The following is a 25454-nucleotide window of genomic DNA, read 5'->3' as shown; positions in this document are numbered from 1 at the left end:
GGGCAGAGGGCCGTAGCCATGATCACTGAAATGATTCACACTGCCAGCCTGGTGCACGACGACGTCATAGATGGATCAGATAAGCGAAGAGGAAAGAGGACGATCAATGAAGTGTGGGGGGAGAAAAAGGTAAGGGGTCATCAGATCGGCTTCCTTTCCCTCCTGATTTCATCCTTTCTTTAGTTTTCATTCACATGATTCGTTGTCCTGTTTCCAGGCTATCTTGACCGGAGATTTCATCCTCTCGGCCGCCTCGGTGATCTTGGCCCGCATTGGTAACAACGCAGTGGTCAAAGTGTTTTCCCAGGTGATAGACGACCTGGTGCGAGGTACAGTACAACACACTTTTACACACATCGGATGCTGGTTAAAGGAGACCGTTAACATACAGCGTCTTCCCCCTTCAGGTGAATTCATGCAGCTGGGCTCCAAAGAGAACGAGAACGAACGATTCAAACACTACCTCGAGAAAACCTTCAAGAAGACTGCCAGTCTCATCGCTAACAGCTGTAAAGCAGTATGTACGTTCTGTCTCCACATCATTGAGCTCAGAGATGGAGAAAAGCTTCATTTCCTACGCCATTTGTTTTTTGTTGACTGTCTGACTCTCTGTGATTTAAGGTATCCATTCTAGTAAACTCTGATCCTGACATTCATGAGATAGCCTACCAGTATGGGAAAAATGTCGGCATCGCATTTCAGGTAATTTCTGATCTCTTTTTTTAGCAGAACTGGGTCAGCTATTATCAGACCTCTAAAGCTTAGCTAACCTGAATCTCTGTTAAGAAATGATGAGCAGGAAGGATGTCTTCATACAGCAGATAGTGCTCTATGTATAACTACATTTAACCTTGTTTTTTGTTTTGTCCTCTAGCTTGTGGATGATGTTTTGGATTTCACGTCAGGAGCCAATCAGCTGGGGAAGCCGACTGCTGCCGATCTGAAGCTGGGTTTAGCCACCGGACCGGTCCTGTTTGCTTGTCAGCAGGTAAGTGTTAACATATCTTTTCATAGAAACTGTTAGAGGAAGTTATTGGAACATACAAACAAATGATACATCACTGTCCACCATCAGTAAGTCCTTACCTGTCTGTCTTTCCAGTTTCCTGAGCTTCATGGGATGATCATGAGACGCTTCAGCTCTAAAGGAGACGTAGATCGAGCCTGGAAGTTTGTCATTCAGGTATGAGCAACAATACACTGTAAACAATTAGCATTTATAGACTCTGAAAACTTATCAGATACCAGTTTTTACCTTTCTTTTAAAACATAACAAAAAACAAAAGTTAAATCACACATACATTTGTATCTGTTTGGACCAAAACCATAACTGAAGATACTAAAGGCTTTCCTAGAGTTGCTTCAGAAAGTAATCAGACCTCACTTTTTGCATGCTTTCTTGTGTTCTAGATATATTTGGCTTTGTTTTCCCTCATCAAGCTTTCTGTAAAAGATGGACATAGCTGCTGTGACATCACCAGTTTTATTTGTTAACTGTTTGAAGCTGAGACTTTTGCATTTTGGCTGTGGTGAACTTAAGTTTTTTGAAAGTGCACAACTTGTACCAACTTGTTACCAGCCACGCCCTAAAACATACCATTCTTTGTCTTCTATTTTACTCCAAATGGGAACATAATTTACAGAATAAACATCATGCTGTATTGAAGGAGACTTGAAACTAGCAACAGAGCTCATAAACTTATGAGGAAAATGTTTACCAAGGTAAAAAAAAAAAATAGTTGAAGTAAGATTTCTCACAGATTTCTATACAATTTAAGTTATTAGTTCAACTAGAACTTTAAGTCACTTCTGCATTGGCTTAATTTTTCAGACCTGAAGGCTATGTCCATCTTTTACATACCATATACATGTTTGCAAATCCATTTCCAAATCAAAAGCTGAATTTAAAATGCTTTTTAGATCCTTAATTATTTCATAGAGGCCACTTTGGCATCAGATAGAGGTTTAATCCATCTTGGGTGGGTCACAGCAAACTTGGCACACCTGGATTAAGGAAAGTTATCTTGAGCTTCGTCAGTTTAGCATCTGAACTGTCATGCTTAGGTTTCTCAGATCAGGTTTAAGTGGGCCACTCAAGGACGGTGTTCTTTGCTGCCACCACTATGCTTCACCTCTAGGATTGTATTAGCAGGTGATTAGCTGGATCCAGGGTTACAGTTCAGATTCACAAAATGCAATCAGGAGTATGCGTCTGGAACACAACATAGTCAGTAAACTCTTCTTGGATAGGTGAAGATTCTAACAACCCCTTCTTCTTTTCAGAGCGATGGTGTGGAGCAGACCAGCTTCCTCGCCAAGCGCTACTGCCAAGAAGCCATCAGACAGGTCAGCATGCTCAGGCCGTCCCCGGAGAGAGACGCCCTCATCAGGCTCACCGAGATGGTGCTCAGCAGAGACAAGTGAACCTCCTCTGCTGGGAGGCTTCTTTTCAGGCAGCTACCTGTCAAGAAGGCAACTCACCCAGCCACTCGTGTGTCTGCGCAGGCCGGGGTCGGACAAAAAAAGGACGTTGAGAGAAGCAATGGGAGTTTGGTTCGGATGGACCCCTGGTGCTGGTTTTAGTGCCAACCCTGAACGAATGTGGCAGCAGGCTGGTTTGTCGGAACAAAAACGGCACGCAGGGGTCTTTCTGAACTCATGCTTCGTGGCTCTCTCAACCACTCCCACAAACGTACACGAGGGTGAGTTGCCCGATAATGCTAAGACAATGGTTGATTTTCCCAGTTCCTACAAGGAACCGGTGATGATTTGGAAATAAACTGCAATCGTACACAAACGGCACTGAAAACGGCAACCCTACCCTTCCTTGCATACAGTACTGTAACTGTAACAACCTCCGATGCCTCAGACTAGCCGACTGTGAGTGAACACACTTTGTTGCACGCTAGTCCTGAGCTGCGGCCGTGTTACAAAACATTTGTAATTCCAAATGAGAAGTGCATCATTGTCACCGGTGTGTCTGTTTGGAACTGTTTTGACGTCCTTGGTGATTCGTCCACACCTCGAAGGCCAAACAGTCTTGTCTTTTCGACTTTGTGAAATGTTATGCGGTTACTTTTGTAATGCAGAGTGCCCTGTAACAACCAAGGCCTTAACATGTACAATGACTGTGTCCTCAATAAACCACCTGCTTGATTTTTTTTCTTTTTCTATTTAAACGAAACTCTTGCCTCGTTCATTTCCTCCAAGTGATGACACGTGCATGTTGTACATAGAATTGTTTATTATAAAAGACTGTACATTAATTTTTTCAATCAACATATTATATGTACAAATGAAGGGCAGAGAGAAATAGATTTCAATATTTCTACCCACTAAATTGAGCCAGAACACATTTTGTCGGGGTAGGAGAAGGGGGGAGGGAGGGGGGGTAAATCAAAGAAGCTGGACCAAATCTGAAGGCATTGGCTGCGGTATACTGCAATGGTAAATGGTGGCCACTGCAGAGGATGTCTTAACTCTGCATCTTTTAAGGTCAAAAATTAATCATGTTAGATGTACGTTTGAGTGCCAACACACAAAAAAATACAATGTTATAAAAATGATTCCTTGACCTGAGCGACACCTAAAATATTGACCGGCTGATTCTACGTGAGTTATTATGTACACCCGTGCAGCCCCAGAGGATTACATGTTTCCTAGCATTCAACATGGTCCTTGAACCCAGAGCAGGTCGTTGTTGCTTTGAGAAGACTGAGGAGGTATTAGAGTTGTTTATTGGTCTACATTATTACAGCTGAATTGTCACATGGCAGTGTCGGGCAGGACAATTCCAGTCTAATCATCGCTGCACACCTACCAGAACTATTGTCCATTATTGCCAATGGATCCTACAGATTCGTGTGGATTAGTTTGGAGAAGAAAAAAAAAGAGAGAGAAAGAAATCAACAGTGATGTGACATAATCTTAAAATGCTAAGATAAACAAGCCAAAATGGAATGTGTGTTCTTATGCGTCAGACAGATTTAAATGCATGAAGAAAGCGAAACCTCGTGTTTTAGATTTTTAACTGCAAATTGGCATTTTAAAAGGTGAGGCCATGGGAAAGCCTGTAATTTACTCGAGAGCTTAAAAAGTTCAGTGATTTCAACAGTGTAATAAAAAAACAAAACCAAAAAAAAAAAGTGAATACATTTACAACATAATGGAAGCATAATGGCAATAAACTTAAGATTACATTATATCTCGAAAAATTTGCATGCTTTTAACGCCAAGACTGATTTTTCAGAAGTATCGGTTTTCTTTGAAATACCATTTACAGTATTTAATTTTATAAAGTATCAACAGGCCGTTTGTTTCCGAGTTGAGGAGGGCGCCACTAATGAAAACTATCATATAATTGACATTCACTGAATTTACATTACAGAAGCCCGAGCGGCTGCGGCTCACGTTATATACAACCGACAGTACAAACACTTCAACTGAAGGTGCATACATGACATTAACGTTTTATTTGTTCCGTCAAAACCTAATATTCTTGTTCAGCTCTCGATCGTCGAATTTTTTATTTTTTTGTTCAGGCAAGATGTCGCCGTGCATCCTTCAGAGGTGTTTCAACCCGCGTGAGCAGACCCATTCTGTAGAAACTTTTTTTTTTTCTTTTGTACATATTCCATAAATGTCTCCCAGCCCATCCCTATAACACCAAAATAAACTAAATAGATATTACTTTTCATTTTATTTGCAATCATTAAGGGAAAGAACATTCTGTCATATCAAAAAAAAAAAGGGGGAGTCGGGGAATCATACAGTTATGTCTATGCGTCTCAGGAGTCAGATTGCTGCTGTCAGTCTCTCAGTGGATTATGATATGACTGAATAAATAGACTGTACTTTTACTGCGAGGTCCCTTCAGTCGGCGTAGTGCATGATGGACTCCACGTAGTTGCCGGGGAACAGGCCGGTGACGCCGTTGCACACGCCCTCGAACCAGCCGTCGTCGTTCTTCTTGACCACGTAAATAATCGCCCCCTCCATGAAAGTCAACTCGTCGTCCTTGTCCCTGGTGTAGTCGTAGATGGCCACCACTGAGAGCGAGCAAGAGGAGTTAGCGCATGATTGGCGAGTCACTTTTACCTTCAAACCCTTTTGATTTTTGAGGCAAACCTTTCTCGATGTAGATCTTGGGAGCCCACTGTGGGTCCCCGTCGGCGTAGGGGTCGTTGTAGTGCACGACAGCAGCGTCCTCCTCCTCGTAGTCCACCGGTGGAGGCGGCGGAGGCGGCGGGGACTCGTCAAACATGGGCATGTCGTCCGGAGGAGGTGGCGGAGGTGGAGTGGGAGTATCTGCAACTGTTGAACACGCATAAATCACTCAAAAGGCTTTAACAGCTGGCTTACAAGCCTTGAGATAGAGACAGCGGCGGTAGAATCATGCAGAATTATATACAACGCAAAGACATGCAGGTGAATGTGTGTATATAAGATGTTCATCAAGCAGGCTGCAAGACTTCTCATGGATCACTTAATAGGATGATATCCTGCATGTTTAAGCCTCTTAAGGGGGTTGTGTAGTTTGAGTTCCTCCCGTGGTGCCTCTGAAAGATCTATTCAGGCATGCATGTATATATATAAAAAAAAGAGAACTACACATATATGTGAACACTTTAATGGCACATGCTGAGTCATGCCGTTTAGTAGGTTAGAGGTTTGTGTGACAGCAGCCACACCCAGAGGGAGAAAAAAGTAGATATAAATATATATATTTTTAAAAAAACTTATGTAGATATTTAATATAAATTAACACTGAACTGTACAATTAAATAAGTGACAACTACTGAAATTTGCTTTCAGTTAAGAGGTAAATACTTTTAATCTGTAGTGTCTGTATGTATAATGCAAGGTTTGTGCCAGCAGGGGACAACAGAGAGTCCAATTCTACTCTCCGGTGACCTTTGGCACCTTTTCCGCCACAAATATGATCATTCACCTCAGTTCAACTCTGCACACCTACTTGCAAACAAGCAACAATGCCTTTACTATATTCATTGTAGTCGGTGCTTACACAAATGAAGGAAGCGCTACGTCTAAGAGTTCACTGCTGGAAAAGGTTAACAGACAGACTACGGAAGGTGGACAAGCACAATGCATGCTGGGTGTTCTGAATGTCTGAGCCTCTTTCACTTACTGCTCTCCTGCATCCTGGCCACAAAGCCAGTCAGAGGTATCTGTGGAGTCAGCTGGGGCATGGGGGGAGGAGGAGGAGCGATAGACACTGAAAGCCAGCAGAGGAAGAGAAAAAAAAAAAAAAAAAGACAGGAGGGCAGACAAAGTGAGCAAGACAGAGAAAGCCCATCAGTCACCGAGAATGTACAGAAGACAGTGCAAACCCATCCCAAGCGAACACAACAGTGACACAGACACACTGCAAGAATTGTGAGCTTAGACAGAACACTTTAAAGTGAAAGTTCCAAATTATTAAAAAAAAAACAAAAAAAAAAACATATATAAATATATATCTGTTCACTGCAGTGTCTCCGCAGACACAAACGTAATAGCTGAACAGTTCATTGACGTCTCTGACTGTGATGAGCTGCCACGCTGGGATCACCGAGGCCAGAGGATAAACAGCGGATTATGCTTGATTTCTCTCAATCAGACCATTACCACACTTAAAAAATAAAAAGTAAATGCAGCCAGTAGCCAGAAGGGGGCACTGTTTGCCTTGGATGTCTCTCAGGCTCGACCCCAATCCCAAGCAAAGCTGTTGAACTCCCTATAGACCTGTTGTAGTTATCTCCAAAGGGTACACCGAATTCCTTACATTCTTTACATTTTCCCAACTTTTCCCATATCATTCGATTAATCCTGATTTAGGGGCACTGAGAGTGAGAGCAAGGGGTAGACAGCATTAAAAGCCCAGTGCTTCAGGAATCAAATCCCTAAACTGGTGATTTTATAATGCAGACGAGGCAGTAAAACCCCATCTACACCTGCGTGTGATCTGTAACTGGCTAGCCCATCTGGATAAGGGAAAACACATGCAAGGTGTAAAGACTCGCCAAATGCTTTGTGATGGGAATGTGATCGACCACATCTGGAGGTGGTCTGGTTCGCACAATCCATACAGCGTGACCACATTCTTAGGGGAAAAAAAAGATCTTCCCAGCATGTTGAAAGGTCACCTAACTAGCTGCAGATAGTAGCTGTAGTTAGCATGACGCTCGCACTTTATATTGCTTTTCTTAACCCCACCTAAATAATTTACATGCTAACATCCCATCGTCGGCACAATTGATGCTAATTAATAATAAATAAGTTCCAAATAAAATTCATGCATTCAGATATTGATCACACATTAATACCAGGAGTAAAAAAAAAAAACCCTACATGGTGCACAGACAAATAAATTGACAGGTAAACTCTGATGTTGCTTTTACAAGATGCCAAAAACTGTGACTGTGCATTGTTAGCAGACATCGATTGCCTCCATTGTATCTGCCTGAGAATCCAAGGAGAAAGGATCCTGCATCAATACTAAAGACATCCTGCAGTTAGAAAAAAATAAATAAATAAATAAAAAAGCCTTCACCTGCACTTTCAAAGTTAAAGGAAAAAAGTCAATAATTCTGACAAGAATGCAAGCTTGACCTTCAAAAAGCAGTGGCTCACTTGGAAATATGAAATACTGGTCTGTGACTACAAAGGTTAGCTTCCTTTAGTTTGTGACTGTGCGTGACTTGGAAGAACGTGAGGTTTTGTGCTTTAGTGACAGTTGAGGATCTATAAAGCGGGTTGGAGCTGGAGACAAAAGGGCCTTACTTGAGTTCTGGCCATAGCCAGGGGTGCCTCCATTAATATGAGGCTGCTGCTGCTGCTGCTGCTGCTGTTGCTGTTGCTGCTGCTGTTGCTGCTGTTGCTGTAGTTGTTGCTGCTGCTGCAAGGAGAACTGCGAAGTGACCGACGGCGCCCGGCGGTAGGTGCCCGTGGCCGAAACCATAGAGACAGAGGAGTTGGAGGGGTTGTGCCGCGAAATCTGCCGCGAGATGGTTCCAAACTGGGACATTGGAGCGGGGCCCAGACCAGGCCCAGGGGCCACCGCTAGAAACACCCAAAGACAAGAAAAGAGAGAGAGAGAGAGAGGAAAGACAACCAAAGAAGGGAAGGAGGTAAGACAGAAGAGAGAAGAGGGGGAAAAACCAACGAAAACATGAATCATCGGCACCGTAAAAGATAATGTGAGCTTTTAAATACTGATTAGAGCCCCACACCTTATGAAAAGACAATCAATAACCAATCAGAGGAAGCAGAGGAGCTAGAGGAAGCAACATGGATTGTTAATTGATAACACTGTTACAGACATATTTCATGAGGAGTCCCAGGTAGTTAAATCTGATGCTTTAAGCTTCTTTAGAAAATTAGCAAAGAAAGACTGTGGGGGGAAAGAGTCAGTGACGAAGAAGAACAGAGCAGCAACAGACGAATCCTGGTGGTGACAATAATTTTTTCATACACTTTTTTTTTGCAGGTGGCGTCCACTTAAAATTATGCTGTTCATCAAAGAATACCCAAATCATGTCTTCCAACAGCAGCAGTGTTACAACATTAAATACACTCGAATGCTTGCAGGTCATAGCAGTGTCAGAGTATGTGAAAGACAAAAATAGAGAGGGAGGGGAAGGGTTAAAGGTTTTGTTTTTTCTTTGTTCTGCTTGAGCATTTCCTGTTCACATTTCTAGATTATATACGGCCTCTCAGGAGACCACGCTCTCAGATAGGAATGGGTGGAACCAGAGGAAGTAAAAATTGAGAGGAACACAAGCGCAAACAAACTTCTCCATACTGTAGGAGTAATTATAGCCAAAAGACTGCACTGGTGTCTTGAGGGTAAAAAGTGCGCGTTTCAAGCGATCGTCTACTTAAGATATCAGATTATTGGAGTCCATGAAATATGAGCAGCCGCCGCACAATCATACACACACAGTAGTCGGGAGTAATCAAACAGCTGGATGCTTTTCAGTCTTGCAGAGCTGTGACAGTAAATCAGACCCAGTATCACTCAGTGATTCACAGCCAATTCCCCATGTAAATTAAAGCTGCATCAGGCAAAGCTGAATATCTGCAGAACCCAAATGGCTGTTTTGGGAGTCCATTACCCTGAAATCACATTATGTGACATTAGCTGTGGGTACAAGAGTCTCAGAGTGGAGTGGTAGCTTAATGTTTTACTTCACACCAGCGATTTACTAAATCATCCTGCACTGTCATAACTTAGACGACAATTACTGCCTCACAGCTGGATGTTCTTCTAATCTTATTCGAGATTTGTGTGAAATTATGTATGAATTCTTGAATTACGGCCCAAAAGACGTTTTGTGACCTTTGACCCCCAAATTTTAATTAGTTCATCCTCAAATCCAAGTGAAGGTTTGTGTCAAATCCGTCATGATACGCCAGGGATACCACAGTAAAAGAATGATGTGGACACACAACCTGAAAAATGTGAAGCCTCTGGCCTCAGCTGTTGGCAGCAACAACGACTTTAAACCTGTTGCTAAGAAACATCTGTAATTATGTCCAATCGCAAGCAGTTAACTATGTAAACGGTAAGTCACTGAAGCATCAGCAAGTAGCAAACTGCAGGGTAAAAATATGACACTGGAGTACCAAAAACTGCAGTTCCTCAAATGGCCACTAGAGGTCGGCTCCAAAAGTGAGGTAATCCGACAGGCTGCCATGTTGAAATGATCAAATTCACAGCAAAAATAAACATCTTTACAGTTTGGTACAAATAATGGCTTTGGTTCTGATAGTTCATTCATTCATTCAGGACAACTGTACAGAGGATGAATCTTTTACATAACTCACTGATTCAAATGTATTAAGGTTTAAAGTTGAACATAATTAGGAGCGTAGCCACTTTGAATGACAGGTGGGACCAGCTGAGCATCCCAAACCGTAACATAACCAATGTAGAGCTGAGTTTAAATGAAGGTTGGTTAATCAAACCCAACAATATCTACTTTACGACTTGTAAATCTTCATAAATATGCAAAACTTTACATGCAAATGTGGGCTTGATTTGAGAAACATGTTGCCCGATGCAGCTTTAATCACAATCATTTTTTGGAGATGACATTACATGAAATATTGATATACTGTACCTGTGCAGAAGAAGTCTCAAATCCACATTTCTGAACATAAATACTGCTCACATTCTGCCAGTGAAGTTCCTGACTTGGAGGGGCTTCTTAAATTTTTAGGTTGTAAAATTTAACATCTATGCTGAGGATTGCCAAAAGGCTCGGGTGCTTTTTAAGATATACATCAAACGTAAATGAACATTTTTAGAGATTTTGCAGGCAGTAATTAACTTGAGTCAGGCCTTAGGTGACGTGAGACTTCTTGGTAAGCCAATAACAGATCAGTGAAGATTGAGGAAGCACCACCACCACCAAGGATTAAAATAAAAGAACAAATGCATTTCCGATATATCCAAACAGAAGAACATATGCAATATCCGTTCACACTGCAAGCAACCACACAGCTGAACAACCAAGGAATCTTGGCTGCTGTGTTTAGGTCAACAAGTTTATTGGCTGGGAAAAGTCAGCCATGGCCAGAACTTCCCAACAGCCGGCTAGATTTTTATCTCTCCTCATTTCCTTAATGATGTTATTTAATTTACTGTATAATAATTTAAATTGACTAAAGACAAATGTCTCAATGATGTTAAGAGTGCACGTGCTTCCAATGCTGATGCTAACTTTTGTTACTGTGCATTGTCATTACCTAGTTAGTGTTTTAGAATAGCGTATATCTACTTATTAAAGTAACTGAACACACAACAGTGAATACGCAGCTCAATTTACTTTGCAAAAACATCAGTGGGAAGATTTCCTGAGAGGAACCTGTTTGCTTGCAGTGTGTACACACAGACACCCACACCAACAACACCCTGATTTGTGCATCTCCACCATCCGTGAGAAGATCAGAGCAGATGTGCAGATGATCCACCGTCACCAGAGCTGACACAAGTGGTCTTGGCGTTGGAGGAGTCTCACCTATGGGTGGCGGAGGTGGAGGGGCTGGTGGTGCTGGCGGTGCTGGGGGGGCAAACCCGGCCATGGGAGGAGCAGGCGGAGGAGGTGGAGGGGGTGGGGGAGGCGGAGGGGCTCCCGGGGGAGCAAACATGGGTGAGACTGCAAGGAGTGTTTACATTAGTGACCGTTTAACGTCGAAGCAGGAGCAGAGTGTGAGCTCGCCGCCGCCTCCTCCTGCAACTCTCACTGTTACATAACATCATATCGGTTTACTTAAGGACCCTTCGGGGGGCCGGAGGAGCTCTTCGACTTTGTCAAGACGGCGCGCACTCGGACACACTCCTTTGTGGTATGAATTGAGTGTTTCCATGGCGACCGGCTCGCAGAAAGAGCCGTGGATAGTCCTGTGCTGTCGGCTTGATCCTGGCGCTGAGTTAAAGCAGCTGCTACATAAACCCAAAATATTCCCGTCTCAGCTCGAATACTGTGCAAAAGTTAAACACAGCGCTATCTCAGCTGTAGATTAGGGTGTAATGCAACACTATGTGTAGCTTGCTCGTGGTGTTATGTGGGCCTTACTGTTCAACTGTAAAGCAGCAGGCCTTACGCAGCTTGGCCTATTTACACAGTCGGATAGAGAATCAGCTGTGCTTAGAACACAATGGGCCTCCATAATCCCTGTCTGGTAAACATAGGCTTTGTGTAGCGTACTTGCACTATCTGCAAATAACACTTTATATGTACACCTTGTCAAATAAAGCCTTTTGTAGGTTTATTCATTGGTATTATAATCAATAAAATAAACTTGTTTTCTTATGTCTGCTGCTCTACATTTCCAAAATGTGCAATTAAATTAATCTGTTCACATTTTTAGATTAAAAAATATACGCTTTGGACTAAAAGGCAAGAAGCACATAATCATAGTAGGTAGTAGTTAATCTGCCCTGTATGCTCATGATTCCCTGTCAGTGTTTAATGAGTGCTGTCTCATTTTACTTAAACCAGAGATAATATTTTCAAAGTTTTGTTCAGGCTTTTGTGTGTGTGTTCCTCTGAAAAACAATTCAGACTACAAGAAAACAACACTGTCCTCAACAAACACCACTGAAACTCTAAGGTGTGCTGGCAGCTCTGCAAGGCAGGGTGGGGCAGGGTTTATTTGAGGCTTTGTGAAACGCCTGAAGCCGGTTGGGTGCATCGCTGCCTCCACCGAAAGCCACTGTCACTGTCGAGCTCACCTGGTCCAGAGTTGGGGATGGAGGGTGTAGGCACGGCGATGGGAATGCCAATTCCACTGCTGCCGCTGTTCTCCCTGCTGCTGCTACCCCCGCTGCTTCCACTGAGGGAGGAGAGAAGAGAAAGAGGACATTGCTTTATTCAGGGCAACCTGCTCAGACTGTACAGCAGGTAAGGCTTGCAGACACACAGACACTCTTGCTGCTTCTCTGCTCATGTCCTAGTTAGAATTATAAGGCAGCAAACTTCACATTTACACCGTCTTGCAAAGTAATACTTCATACACTCCGGTATGACTTGGGGCATCTTGATAGATTCTGTCTCCTGGCTTAAGACTGAGGTGCAATGTGACACACCCAAGTGAGCAAGACATGAGTCAGTCCAGAAAAGGCTTTTGGTCTGAATCAGAGTAACTGAAAAAAAGGGCTATTCCAGGATTAAATGGGACTGTTGACTAAAAGTAAACTTTTTCAAGTCTCATCTTGGAATCTACCATATTTCTACTCAGACTTCTCTCAGCCTCAGACAAAGAGGACTTGGGGTTATGTTCTGACATCATTATTATGATTGCATGGAAAACATCCTGCTTCAAATGCAACCAATAACTTGACTCCTTCCTAGCGGCTCCTCCCTGCCCCCCATCACATGCACTCCAAGAAAGACAATGTGGGACAGTGAAGAAGAGGCCGCGGCTGTCTGGGAGGAGACGTCAGACAAATCGTGTGCAATAAAGTTTTGCTAAATAAAGAGTTCATCTGCAACAAAGGGTCCAAAAGATGCAGCAGTATAGAAATATTGCACTGAATTCTTACAGAGACAACTGGGACAAACTTTTACTAACACAAGCATGAAGACAGGTGAGCTCAGTGTAAGTAAGCAGCACTCTAAAACTCTTTAGAAATCTCTCTACTTCACCCAAAGAGCAAATCTTAGCTACACATTAGCTACCTAGGTGTATACAGTTTGTTTTAGGACACTAGGTGTTAGTGACGCAATTCAGTGGTTTGCATGTTCAGTATTTTAATTTACCAATATCTAGTTTCAGATCCTCTACTGTCCCTCAAACCCTAATGAACAGTGATGGTCAGACACTGTAGATAGAATCACTAATATTAAGTTTTGTTTCGATTTGGCACAGAATCAATTTTGAAAACAATCTAAGTATTCTGCTAAAAGGAGAAAAGAACTAAGTGTATAAGTGGAAAACTAGTTCACACATGGATTTAAGCTGCAATTTATCAAACTGTAGTTAAAGATGCAGGTGCTGATAATGTACTTTGAACATATTTATCAAAACCAGATTTGTGTGTTAAGAGTTACACAGTGTTTCTAAAAAATGTTTATACAGAACATTTAAATTCACAACTTTACAATACTTTATACCTAGGCTACAATAATCCTCATGTGCCTACATCTGAGTGTTTTATATGTCAGAGTGCATCTTAACTTGTTGATATATATAATATTTCATATAAGACCACATTATGTGAATTAGTCACATTAAATATCTCACAACCTGTGCAAAACAGTACCTAAATGTGAAAATTACTTTGTTTTTACCACACCATGAATATGTAAAACATGTAGAACATTTTAAAATTCTCATGAGCTGTTAAAATATTTGCTTATTTTCAATGCTATTCAATTTTAAATTGGATGTCTTTGGATTTTGGACTGAAATTTAGGAACAAGAAAAGAAATTTAAGACATGATTTGGGTTAGGAACTATGTCGCAGTTGTTTTTATGACTTAACAGATCCTCTGCTACCCCAAAACACAATACATTCATTGATAATGATATTTATTTTTAGTTTCTCTTAATAATACCAGTATCATAATATGGAAGTAGATACGTCACTGTCTGAGGTTTGGATTATCTACTTTACAACTAATATTTTGATGTGAAAAATTCAATGAAAGCCGCTGGCTAAAGAGCCATCATAATACTGACTCCTGCTTCTCTTGTTCAAAGTATTATGTTCGACTTATTATCGATACTGGCTTTTGTCAATACTGCCCAGTAGTAGCCTCTGAGGATGTAGGACACATGAGTGCAGTATGTATGTCAGCTCTGCAGCGGCCTGTATAAGCGCTGTTTCACCCCGTGTTTGACCTCAGGGCTCGTAGATGAATGGCCCGGCCAACTAAATCCCCCCCTCCCGCTCAATCGCTCTCCCGGGCTGGCCTTGATCCTCATTTCTGCTCCAACCCCTCGTCCCACCTCTCCTCCTTTTTCCCTGCCTCTTTCATCCCTGCATTTCGACTGATCCTCCCCTGCTCTCACCCCTAACCATCTCTCGACCTCTTCCTCTCATCTCTTCATCGCCTGTAAAGTGATTCCCCATCCGTCTCCCAGGCCGTTCAACCCCCTCCCATCTCCTCTGATTCCCTCCATCCCACATGAACCCGTGCCCACCTCCCCCCACGTCTCTTTATCCCCTTTTCCCATCATCCCCCTCTCCCCCTCTCTGATCCATGTCAGTCAAGCCCTGGGGCTCTCCAGGCACAAACAGCAGGGGTTACCCCTCTGAAGGATGACGGTGGCAGTGGGAGCTAAGTGTCTGTGGGGATAAAAGCTAAACAATCGTGTCATCCCTCTTTTGAAGTGAACGCCGCACTTCACCCCCCCTATCTACATGTTTTGGATCTATCCATTCTAATCTCTATAAAACTTACCCATTCCTTCGCTAACCCATTTATCTCCTCCTCAGCTTTTTGCTTTCTCCATCCACCTCCTTTGTTTCAAACCACTGTGAAATAAAAGCACTCAGCTCCATCTCTCCTGCCTGCCTCGTTCGTTCGTTCAGCCTCGATTTAATACAGGGAAGTGTTTATAAACCAGCCGTCTGTGACACACAGCGAGGCTTAAAAAAGTTCCAGCTCGCTTGCTCACAGCTGACAAAAATCCCAGGAGCCAGTGGAAAAAAAATAAAAAATCATTCTCTGGGAAAATGAGCAAAAAGTAAAAACTGTGTACAAGTTTCTGCTGAGGCAATGTGACACGATTTAACTTTACTTAAACTGGAAAAAAATAGACGTTTAATGTGGCCCTGAGCATTATCTGCACAGAGAAAGAGTAGGAACTGGTTGTTTACAAAGACTTAAAATCACAATCGAAGCTTTAGAGATGCATAAATAACTCAAAGTATATAAAAAGAAGAGGAGCGTTGGCTCATGCAGATAAGAACAATGATTTCAGCTCTCGCTAAAGTATTGATGCCTAAGAGATCAAACAACACATTTAAACTTCAAACTCCCATAAGAAGTCTTGTCCACATATGAAACAAAGCTGGTAGACGTTCAATAGAATGATTCAGATTTGGCACAGACTATAAACAAAGTGGTGCACGAGCAAAGGTTATTTCATTCACTTTGGAAGTTCAAGCTTTTGGCTTACCTTGAAAATTGTCGCCTAAAGGGAGGCCTTAATGTCAGACCTTTTGATTACCGCCTCAGACACTGACATTTTGAGGTTATTATTTTCACTTCATCTTTACTAAAGGCCACTTCATGGTTTTTACAACCCCGTGTGCAGACTGATGCGAACTTTGACAAAAGATACGCATGTGGCTCTATTCACGCGACAATAAGTTTGCCTTGGTCTGCTATACAGATGTTCGCATTCCTTCATACTGACCACAGAAAAACACACAGACCTCCTGTGGATGCTTCTGAAAGGCTGGTTGTAAATTAAAGGACATAGAAGGAGTAACAGATTGGGCTGTAACATCATGTCAGTGGTGTGCAAAGTGAGCAGACATAGCAAAGGGTTTCTGGAGGATTTAGAATTTACCCAGTGTTTGACAAATTAAAGCACCTGAACAGTCTGGCAGCGGATATTTTAATCACATCTCTTTTACTGATGAATTATTAAAGTGTGGTATTTGCACAGTCGCTCCTCAAAACGAGCATTTGTCTGGTAATTGCGTTTAACGTTACGCCTACCCTTATAGGTACAGTCCACACAACTAACGTATATTTTGATGATGCCTTTTACATCAGGTACAAATGTTGGTGTATAACCAAGTACTGCCTATAATAAACAAATACAACATAATTAATACATGTTACTGGTGTGGTTCTGCTTCTTTAGTGCAATTTTGAAAAGCCTCAAATAGGCCAGATAAAGCATTTAAAAAAGATTGTGATTTGTTCCTTCATGGAATATTAATTCTAATGTGTTGCTGCATTGATTTGACCTGCTCTAATTTTGTAAGTAAGCTTCTTTATATTAGTATTTTTGTTGAGTATGCCAAAGTGCTAACGACTGCAGTTCCTCCAGTGGCCACTTGAGGCAGGCTCCAAAAGCGAGTCAACCCCCATAGACCCTCATGTTAAAATGCCCGACTTCGCAGCAGAAATAAACATGTTTACAGCCTGGTGTGACAAAGTGTTTTGATCTCTACAGCTGGTTTCCAGGTTCATGCCAGCTGCATGGGGGTAAGGTTTTATACAAAACACCCGCTTCATTTGTATTAAGGCTTAAAATATGCAGAGCTACGGGTGCAGCCACTATGAGTGACAAATAGAGATCGTCACAGGACAACTCACGGCCCAGACGTTTGCATGCCCTGCCTCAGCTCCACCTCTTTTTTTTAGGTTAGGTGGGATTAACCAACACGGTGATAACTGGAGCTACCACACTGAGCTTTAATACTGCTCTTTAGGAGCCTTATTGATGACTTCCCAGAGGGTTCATTTATCTTTATATACAGTCAGTGGCAATGCCTCAGTTATTTTTAATTTGGTTTTAAATGATGCAAAAAATTACAGAGTGAAAGAGTAGATAGCAGTTAAGAAGTTGATAGTTATTGAGGAAGTAGAATTAAAATATGCATTTTGGTGCATCATGCATTAACAAAACTTAAACCACTGGTGTATATGCAAATGCATCCTATTTGGTTTGGAGCACAAGTTTAACCTCATAAACGCTGTGCTATGCAACAGATGTTTATACCACAATTCTGCAGCGACTACGGTCAGCGTGTTTATCTGCGTATGACACTATAAATATTCCCATCAAAAGATATTAGATAATAGCAGGGATCATGCAGCAGGAGCACACAGATGCCTCTATTGAATTCAGACCTTAGCTGAGGATGACAGAGACTGATGAGCTGAATAAGCACGGCCGACTGCGAGCCGGCGTAATCAAATAGCGATGCCGCAGCAATATTAGCCGGAGCAGGGAGGGTCCGACTCTGAGGACAGCATCAGTTCGTTAAAGGGACATTAGGGTGGCTTTAAACCACAGATTGGCAACAGTGATGCTGAACAGCCTGAAAAAGCTGCGCACATTTGTTTCTCACTTCCTCTAGACATGCGAAGCCAAGAGAGCCAAGGACATAATGTAAAATATGTCCTGGAAAAAGTGCTGTATGTGTGCAAACATACATGAGTAAGAAAGAGAGTTGGACACGAAGAGGAAAAATAAAAAAAAAGTTATGCAATATTTATGAGCATCACAGTCAGCATAACAGGCTTTTTAGCTAATGAGGCGACTTCCCTCACTCGTAACTCAAGTTTGATGAAAGCAGCTCCTGCGATTTCTGGGGGAACAAACCTTGAGAGCTGTGTTTAAGGGTTTGCATGCTGCAGCTGACGTAGTTCTCTTTACAAAATCTGAAACAGCACTTTATATTAGAGGCTTTTACAGATATTAATATCAGAGCGATTCAGGCCGCGGTAAGAAGCCCTCCAATCCTTGTCAGACAAATGCTGGATTTAGTGTTAGCGGAGGAGAGGGAGAGGTGTGAAAGTGCTCTAAGCAGCTGAACTAAATGAAGAGATTAGAACTATGTGAACAGTGTTTTTGGAGAGACGGTGTTCACACATTGCTGAAACTCTTAACTACATATTTTAGCATTCAGTTTAGAGGTGTAGTAGGAACACTAATTCCACTTGGGCCTCTCGTACTCCATTAAAAGCTGCCGAATGCCGCTGCAGGTTTTAGAGACTTTTATCCATGTTGTGCAAAATGATACCTTCAAATTATTCATATCATCAGGAGGCAGCACTGTCTGGCATACTGAAAATAATAATCGAAGGTCGTTATTGACTTTATATTACTTGCACATTTTTACATCAAATTAAGCTGATAAACTTTTCTCAGACTTTTTAACTTTGCTTGAAGCTCTTGAACGTAACACTGTGAAACCCCAAGCAGTTGCCTCTGGCGTTTTTTCCCTTCCGTCACACTTTTACTTTATGTATACTCATTTTTCACTGCAACATAAACCGTGGATAGAAGTGGAGAGAACTCAAAAATGTTACAAAGCCATTAATTATTAAAAAAAAGAAAAATCTAAAGTTGGATTTCTTTGATTACTTATTTTATAAAAATGGGAAAAACCAGGAATCAACATGTGAGACATTTGTCCAAGTGATCACAGGTGTTACCAAAACTGGAATAAAAGCTAACTCTACATACTAGAGACATTTTGTAACTTACATTTGTAATTTCTTTCCATATCTGTCTGCTATCTGCTCTGTGTAAACACAGCCTGCAGTTCAAAGAGTCTCAGATTTTTTGTCACATGATTCTTGTGTGCAGCTGAGTCACTAATGGCTTTAAATTTGCACCAAGAAGTGCAGAATTATTTCGTTTTTACAGAATGTGGTTGCTGCACACTATTTATTTCTGGTGAATTTTCAAATGAGAGCTGCAGAATAAAGTGATTTTTATTAAATACCACAGTTTTAAGCTTAGATCCGTATCATTTTTATGTCAGAGTTGAGTAGTTCAAGGACTATTGGAAAGTTTAAAATGTATTCTGTTTTGACAGTTTCTGGCTCTAATGAGTTGTGTAATTTTGTTGATTTTTTTAAAAAGATAATATTCCTTTCAAACCCACCAGTAGGTTTTGGGGTTCAGAGGATTTAGACACTAGTTTCTTATTAACTTCTAAATGCTGTATTGTGACTGTATGTTGGTCGTAATTCTGTTATTCCCACATTTATAAAATTTTTTAGCATCACTAACTTTTCCTTATTAGCTGTACACTGGGATCTTGCTGCTCTTACTGCTTCTTTTTTGTATTCTGTATATGCTGCACCTACTGTAGGTCTATTTTGGAAGCTGCTGTTGTTGTTCCTGCATTTCTTCACCTTTTTTTCCCCAGTTTGCCGTGTTTGTGTTGTACAGATAAAACTGACTACACTTACTGTCTGTGTTTGCATTGATCCTGCTGAAATGTAAGAAAGCATCACAACTATACTGTGTATACTATAATGTGTATGTGGGCAAATAAATATGAGAATATGATGAGTAATGGTGTTTGTAAGGAAATCTTTTTTTTATCTGTATTCAAGCAGGTTTTTATTCCTGGATGCATTCATTGGCTGATATCAATATATAATGTGTTTATTATTGGGGACATCATAGTGTACATGATGTGAAAAACCCCTCGGGGAGGTTTTGTTTGTCAGAAAACAGGCTGTTTAAACATGGTGAAACAGTCTGAAACCCAAAGATAGTCCATTCATGATGACACAAAGCAGGAAAAGCGACATAGGCTGATAACTCAGAGGTTGTTTTCTTATCTACCTGTGTGTGCGTTGCCTCTGGTTGAGCGACGCCGTGCGTCCGGGGCTGTGCTGCTGGCCGTGCTGGTTTCCTAGTCGGGCGGGGCTGGTCATATAGTCGTTGGGAACTGTGGGCGGCTTCACCGGCTCCAGAGTCTTATAGGATGTGTTACGGCTGCAGCAGCACACACAAAAAAAACAAACAAACAGGAAAATGAAAAGCAAAGAATGATAAATCGTGATCATAATTCAGTGTAAATCCTGCTATCGAAACTGTGAGGGAGTGTTCATTATAGAGCGCTGTAAATCCCATCAGTTTACCCAGCTGGCTGCTGTGCACTACAGGCTGGATGTGAGAACATCACAGTTTATCCTTGGAATTAATATCTGATTAGTGTCTGTGACTGCTGCTGTGCATCAGGCGACGACTGGCATCATCAGGGCAAGACGTTTGTCTCCCACTAACAGGCATAAGCTCCCAGACTTAACAGTTTCCTGGATCTTATATCTGTTTTTCATTTCTAACACACAAGCCAAAACCAAGAAAGACACAACAGCCATGACCAAACTTACATTAAACAATCATGTCCTGGCTCATTTTCAAGCTTATTTTTTGTGTCTTCTATGCGGTATATCACGCTACTCTTCAACTTTCATTTATTAAATAAAAAGCCAAGAATAAACACAAATGACATGTGCTTAAATTGCCTGTTCCACCGTCGCCCCCACAAGAGGCTTATTTTTTCATTTAGCGTTTCATAATTAGAGGATTAGTCTTCCTTCTACGCTGCCGACTAAAATGAAAATCTTACCCCAGCGTGCCACGCCCTGACATCGGAGGGCTGGGCGGCTTCTGCGTCGGCGGATTGGTCCTCGATAGTGTTCCTCCTCTGATTGCCTGATTGTTTCCATGTTGCTGTGGTTAGTGGAGGGAGGGGGGAGAAAGAAAGAAGATGATGCTTATTTTATAGGCAAATTCCTTCAGTGACAGTGCGGTGATTACTACTTATGCAACACAAATCAAATGTTACAGGCTGCCCAGATGACAACTTTTCAGCAGGATGGATGTACATAGTTGAGTTGGTGATAATTTGAGGGGGTTATGTAATCACACCCCAGCTTATGTTTAACTCGGCTGTTTGTTGCTTATTGCAGGGTAGAAACCTCTTTGTTTTTTCAACAAGGCTTCTTGCAAAACCCATATGTCCTCAACAAGCTAAACAGAAAAAAAACAACTGTGTGGTACAAATCAGTGCTAATATTTTTATTGGAGATAAATGTGAGTTATTATCTGGGAAGCCTGTAAGTATTCAGTGTACTACAGAACATTTAGGGACAATTACACAAAACACAAAAATGACAACATGTACACGGTACAAAAGACAGGGAGGGTGTTACAAAGCTCCAGACTTCGTCTCTACAGGGAGGACTACGGGTCGGTTAATGGGAGATAATACGGGAGATTACAACAATAATCACATGTAGAGGAGTTTGCTGTGAAAGGGAGTTGAATGAATCTATCAATAATATATTGTAGCAAAATGGGTCATGTGATAAACCAGACTTACCTTGGCTTTTAGCCACTTAGTGTGGGCGAAGAGGAAAGAAAAAAAATACAGGAGAGAGAGAGAGAGACAGAAAGAGGGCATGTCAAAATGGCCACATCTAAACGGATCAGTAGAAGTCAAAGTACAAGCGAGCGAGTGAAAAACGATTCCTCGCTGTATTTACACTGAGTAAACATTTAGCAAGACCTGGGTAGGTCAGTAGGTACAAGTTATGCTACCAGAGGAAAACACTGTGGCTTTTGGCTGCTCCTCTCTTTAGTCAAGCCTACAGTACCACACCCAGTGCTGGAGTCAGACTGTAAAGAAATCTGAGGGAACTGATGGCAGAGCTGTTATGCACAAGTGAAACACATTTTTATCTTAACAGGGGGTCTGAAGCTGGAGAATTCACTTAAAATATGCACTTTAAACTTGCAGAGAATCATTTTTTTTTCATGCTGCATACTGTACCGCCAGGTTTAAAATGAAAATAATATCAGATTATCACATTACTGGCAGCAGTAAAAAAATAAAAACATCCTCATACATGTGTGGGCTGATGTCAAAGAGAATAGAGAGCCAACGTAGCAGCAGGGTTGATCTGCAGTTTGACAACTACAGAGTCAAGTGGCTCATCTATAATGCAGCTTCCCCAGTGGCCTTTGCAGAAAGCATTGTAGCATCACAAGACCACAAGAGAAAGAGAGAGGGAGGACGAAAGCAAATTCAGAGCACAGGTCAGTATGAAGAAATGTTCGCCTCTTTAAAAACAGGAAACACCTTCAGCGCAGATGTGAATGGTAAATTTCACGTTCAAATTTCACTCTCCCCGGGTTATCGGAGCTAGACGAGATTCAATTTACAATCTAGGTCATGCTGGAAATGCAAAGGCCTGCTACTGCCTTGCCTTATCTTTCTGGAAAATGCGGTATCTCTGTTCTGCTGTACAAACCGGACTGTCAGAGAGGAAATGCTTTAGTAACATCAAAGATGAGTTATGGCCAGACAGGTTCAGATTAAGGTCATTATCAAGTCCATAAAGGCTTAGCATGCCGAGCTGGAGGGGGGAAAAAATCTACAGTGCTGCAGTGTGTCAGAGCTGGAAGAAGAAATATGAAGGAGAAACACTTCCCGAGGTCGGAGTCAATGACACACCTCAGCTACTGATGAGTCTTTTTACACCAAATCAAAGCTGTATCAGGCAACTGTTACACAAACCAAAAACTGCTACAGATGCAGCTTCATTTTAAACACATTCAACTGACACAGAAGTGGCTTTCGTTGTGAAATAGTCAAAGCACTGGCGCTGAACAAAAACAAGAAATTCCAGATATTTCTGACAGTGAGTGATGAATAGGGCTGATATCACCAGGCCAACTGTTGGATTGGTCGACTCGCTCTCGACTAATCACGTTCTCATTGGTCGTACAATCACTGTTGTTGATGTAATGAGGAGGAAAGTGTCAAATCAGTAGCTGTCCGGGATAAATTCCACTTTTTTGTTGGCGGATGGAGCAAACTACTTGTGAGCACCTTCGCACAACCGATTGGATGCAGCTATACATTAGTTATTTATTTATTGACTTCATGTTTACTGAACGTTTATCTGGAGATACGGCTGCACTTTGTGCCAAAAAGACGAGTGTAAACTGTGCAAACAGTGTTTGCATATCACAGCTCAACAACCAACATGGCTGATCATAAAAACAAACTAGGTGTTATATTCCTCAGTAGTTCTTGTCCTGGAATTACAAGCTGATGTAGTTTTATTTCCAGGCAGGTGCACACTGGTCTACTACGAGTCTGTTGTTATCATTTCAGTATGAAATAAGTCGGTCCAGATGACGTAATGTGTTGCAAATAATAGCTTTTTATATCTATTTATAGCTCAGTAAGGCTAATAGGTAGAGAGCACTCAGTGCATTATGGCCAATTTAGCTAATCTAGTCAATCAATCAATCAATCAATCAATCACACTTTATTTATAGCACTTTTCATACAAATAAGTGCTACATAAATAAAAAAAAAAACAAACAACAATAAATTGTGAGAACACGCAGATGTTTATTTTCCCACGACCAATCAGTCGGTTCAACAACACCTATGAGATTTCAGCTGACCAAGACTTTCTTTGGTTAGCTGCAGCGCTAGTTGTGAATATTGCTAAAAATATTGGAACAGCAAGAAGCAGTCACAGTGAGCTGTTGATCAGCAGCCGCTAAGCATAGCTAAAAATCTGATTATAGCATCAACTCATCTGCTGCTGTGTTGCTCTTCTGCTGTATTTGTTTTAGCATCAAAGCTAACTGAGGGTTTGTTGCCACATCAGCGAGGACTGAAATCGTAAGAATTACGTGAGCAGACCTTCCATTCCTGCATTGCATATAGAAAAATGTTTTTGAAAAAGCTGTCATTGCATTTCACATATCAAGTAAAAACTCGGGACTATTCCTTTAATAATCTTGCAATCTTGTACACTCCTAACTGACGCAAGGCAGCATATCAAAGAAGTGAAATCTGACTTCAAACACCTGACATCATCACGCCTGGATTCCTGAAAGCCCAGCTGACTAGATTAAGCATCAGCTGACTGCGAGAATAAATCTCATCTTTCGTATTAATGCTAAAAAGCATCATGTCACTGTCAGAACGCCTTGAGATCCAGGAACGTCCCGATCTGTCTGTGGTGAGATTCCAGCGATTACTGACATGATGCCTCCGTGTTCAGAGCCGAATCTAATTATTTACTAGATAAAATCCACCCTCTCTCTTCTGTCAATCCCTCCTTTTTATCCCAGCATCAGATCTGGGAAAAGCTTCTATTCGCCGCACAGTGTTTTTATTCTCTCTCTATAACAGGTCACGTTTTGCTGTTTAACTAAACAAACGTGGTGTAAGGTCGTAAAACGAATTCATCATTTAGGCCAATGTAAACCCTCAGGCAGATGCACACGAGTTTCACAGTAAACTGGAGCCAATAGACATGATTTAAACTCCCATTAAAGTATTGATTCTGGCCAGTTAAGTAAACCACGGCTATAGACATTCTATACAAGCCGGGCTTTTGACAGCACCCATCACGGGATACTATATGAATTAATATAGAGTATCGACGCTGAATATTGATTGGCTCTTCGGGCTGTGACATGCACAGATGAAAGGAGGTGAGCGATGCGGGGCTGCTGCAGGAAGGCGAGTGCTGGCGCTCCCCACGCTCGCTAACTGAATGCAGCATTCATAAAGACATTTAAAGGAGAAAATCCGCCGAGATTAGGCTCAGCGCAATACGTAATGTTCTTAAAATAGACGCATCAAACGGTCTAAAAGCAGCCGTGAAGCGCGGCGGTTTCAGTAATTTGGATTTATTGTGCAACAATGTGGAGCGACCCTAATTTTGAGCAACTCTTCTGTGTAATCTGACACACCGGATGAATAAAATGGACCATGCTGCTTTTTTTTCTTCTTCTTTTTTTGGCCCTGTGGTTCTACAAAGTGTATTGTAAAAAATACGAACATTATTAGAAACAGCTCACCTCACAGTTCATTAAGCAGTTATCTGGAGCTTTCAATCACATCACATTTACATATTATTAATCAGGCTGACCTACATTGTCGGAAGCCGAGACCGCTGCCATCGTAATCTATGTCCAAATCAGTGGTCTGAGCCTGTCAAATAATAATCCAACGTTGTTCATTGTGGATCAGCGCTGATTAATATTAGTTATTGTCAGACGAAGGAATTTAATGTTAGTGCACCACATCTCTCATCTAACTGATACTGGGACAGTCTTGCACAACCAAACGATGTCTATAACCCGGAATTACTTTAAAATTTGCTAAGATGGCACCTAAAAGTTGAGTGCTAGATATTATAAATTCACAACGACTGTGCAACTGTGACCTGCATGCTAACAAAGCAGCTGCTATTTTAGTGCAGGTGCCTGATTGAAACTTCAAACACTCTCGCAGCTCTTACTAAAGCCCCAAATTATTCATATTTTTCCAGAAATTTAGGGAAAAAATTCTTCAAGAATACATTTTTAATTCAATAAAAGTTATAATCTGCAAATAATATAAGATTAAAAGTATGAAAAGATGAATTTTTAATCTGTTTTTGTCAACAGAAGTCAATTCCCACATGTTT

At 41.5% G+C, this 25454-nt stretch overlaps 2 protein-coding genes across 6 annotated transcripts in view; one reads left to right on the top strand and one right to left on the bottom strand.

The window, feature by feature from the left end:
* The window catches only part of pdss1 (prenyl (decaprenyl) diphosphate synthase, subunit 1), a 5490-nt gene extending 2306 nt beyond the window's left edge, over positions 1 to 3184 (top strand). The window contains exons 5-11 of the mRNA XM_008295298.1: positions 1 to 129; positions 218 to 329; positions 408 to 517; positions 622 to 702; positions 875 to 988; positions 1103 to 1183; positions 2284 to 3184. Of these exons, the coding sequence (XP_008293520.1) occupies positions 1 to 129; positions 218 to 329; positions 408 to 517; positions 622 to 702; positions 875 to 988; positions 1103 to 1183; positions 2284 to 2424 (768 nt within the window). The 3' untranslated portion in view covers positions 2425 to 3184. The remainder of the gene's footprint in view (positions 130 to 217; positions 330 to 407; positions 518 to 621; positions 703 to 874; positions 989 to 1102; positions 1184 to 2283) is intronic.
* Positions 3185 to 3224: 40 nt separating this feature from the next.
* Positions 3225 to 25454, bottom strand: part of abi1a (abl-interactor 1a) — a 70865-nt gene continuing 48635 nt past the window's right edge. For 2 of the 5 annotated variants that reach the window (XM_008295289.1, XM_008295288.1), the window contains 8 exons: positions 21332 to 21346; positions 20576 to 20679; positions 19786 to 19938; positions 12242 to 12342; positions 7783 to 8061; positions 6149 to 6235; positions 5128 to 5313; positions 3225 to 5048 (listed from right to left, as the gene is read on the bottom strand). In XM_008295289.1, the coding sequence (XP_008293511.1) occupies positions 4873 to 5048; positions 5128 to 5313; positions 6149 to 6235; positions 7783 to 8061; positions 12242 to 12342; positions 19786 to 19938; positions 20576 to 20679; positions 21332 to 21346 (1101 nt within the window). In that variant the 3' untranslated portion in view covers positions 3225 to 4872. The remainder of the gene's footprint in view (positions 5049 to 5127; positions 5314 to 6148; positions 6236 to 7782; positions 8062 to 12241; positions 12343 to 19785; positions 19939 to 20575; positions 20680 to 21331; positions 21347 to 25454) is intronic. The other 3 variants (XM_008295291.1, XM_008295290.1, XM_008295292.1) reach the window with 3 other exon arrangements.

Source organism: Stegastes partitus, unplaced genomic scaffold, assembly GCF_000690725.1.
Source record: "Stegastes partitus isolate 25-593 unplaced genomic scaffold, Stegastes_partitus-1.0.2 Scaffold1036, whole genome shotgun sequence".
In the NCBI taxonomy this organism is placed as follows: domain Eukaryota; kingdom Metazoa; phylum Chordata; class Actinopteri; family Pomacentridae; genus Stegastes; species Stegastes partitus.
This window is presented reverse-complemented; position numbering and strand designations above follow the sequence as displayed.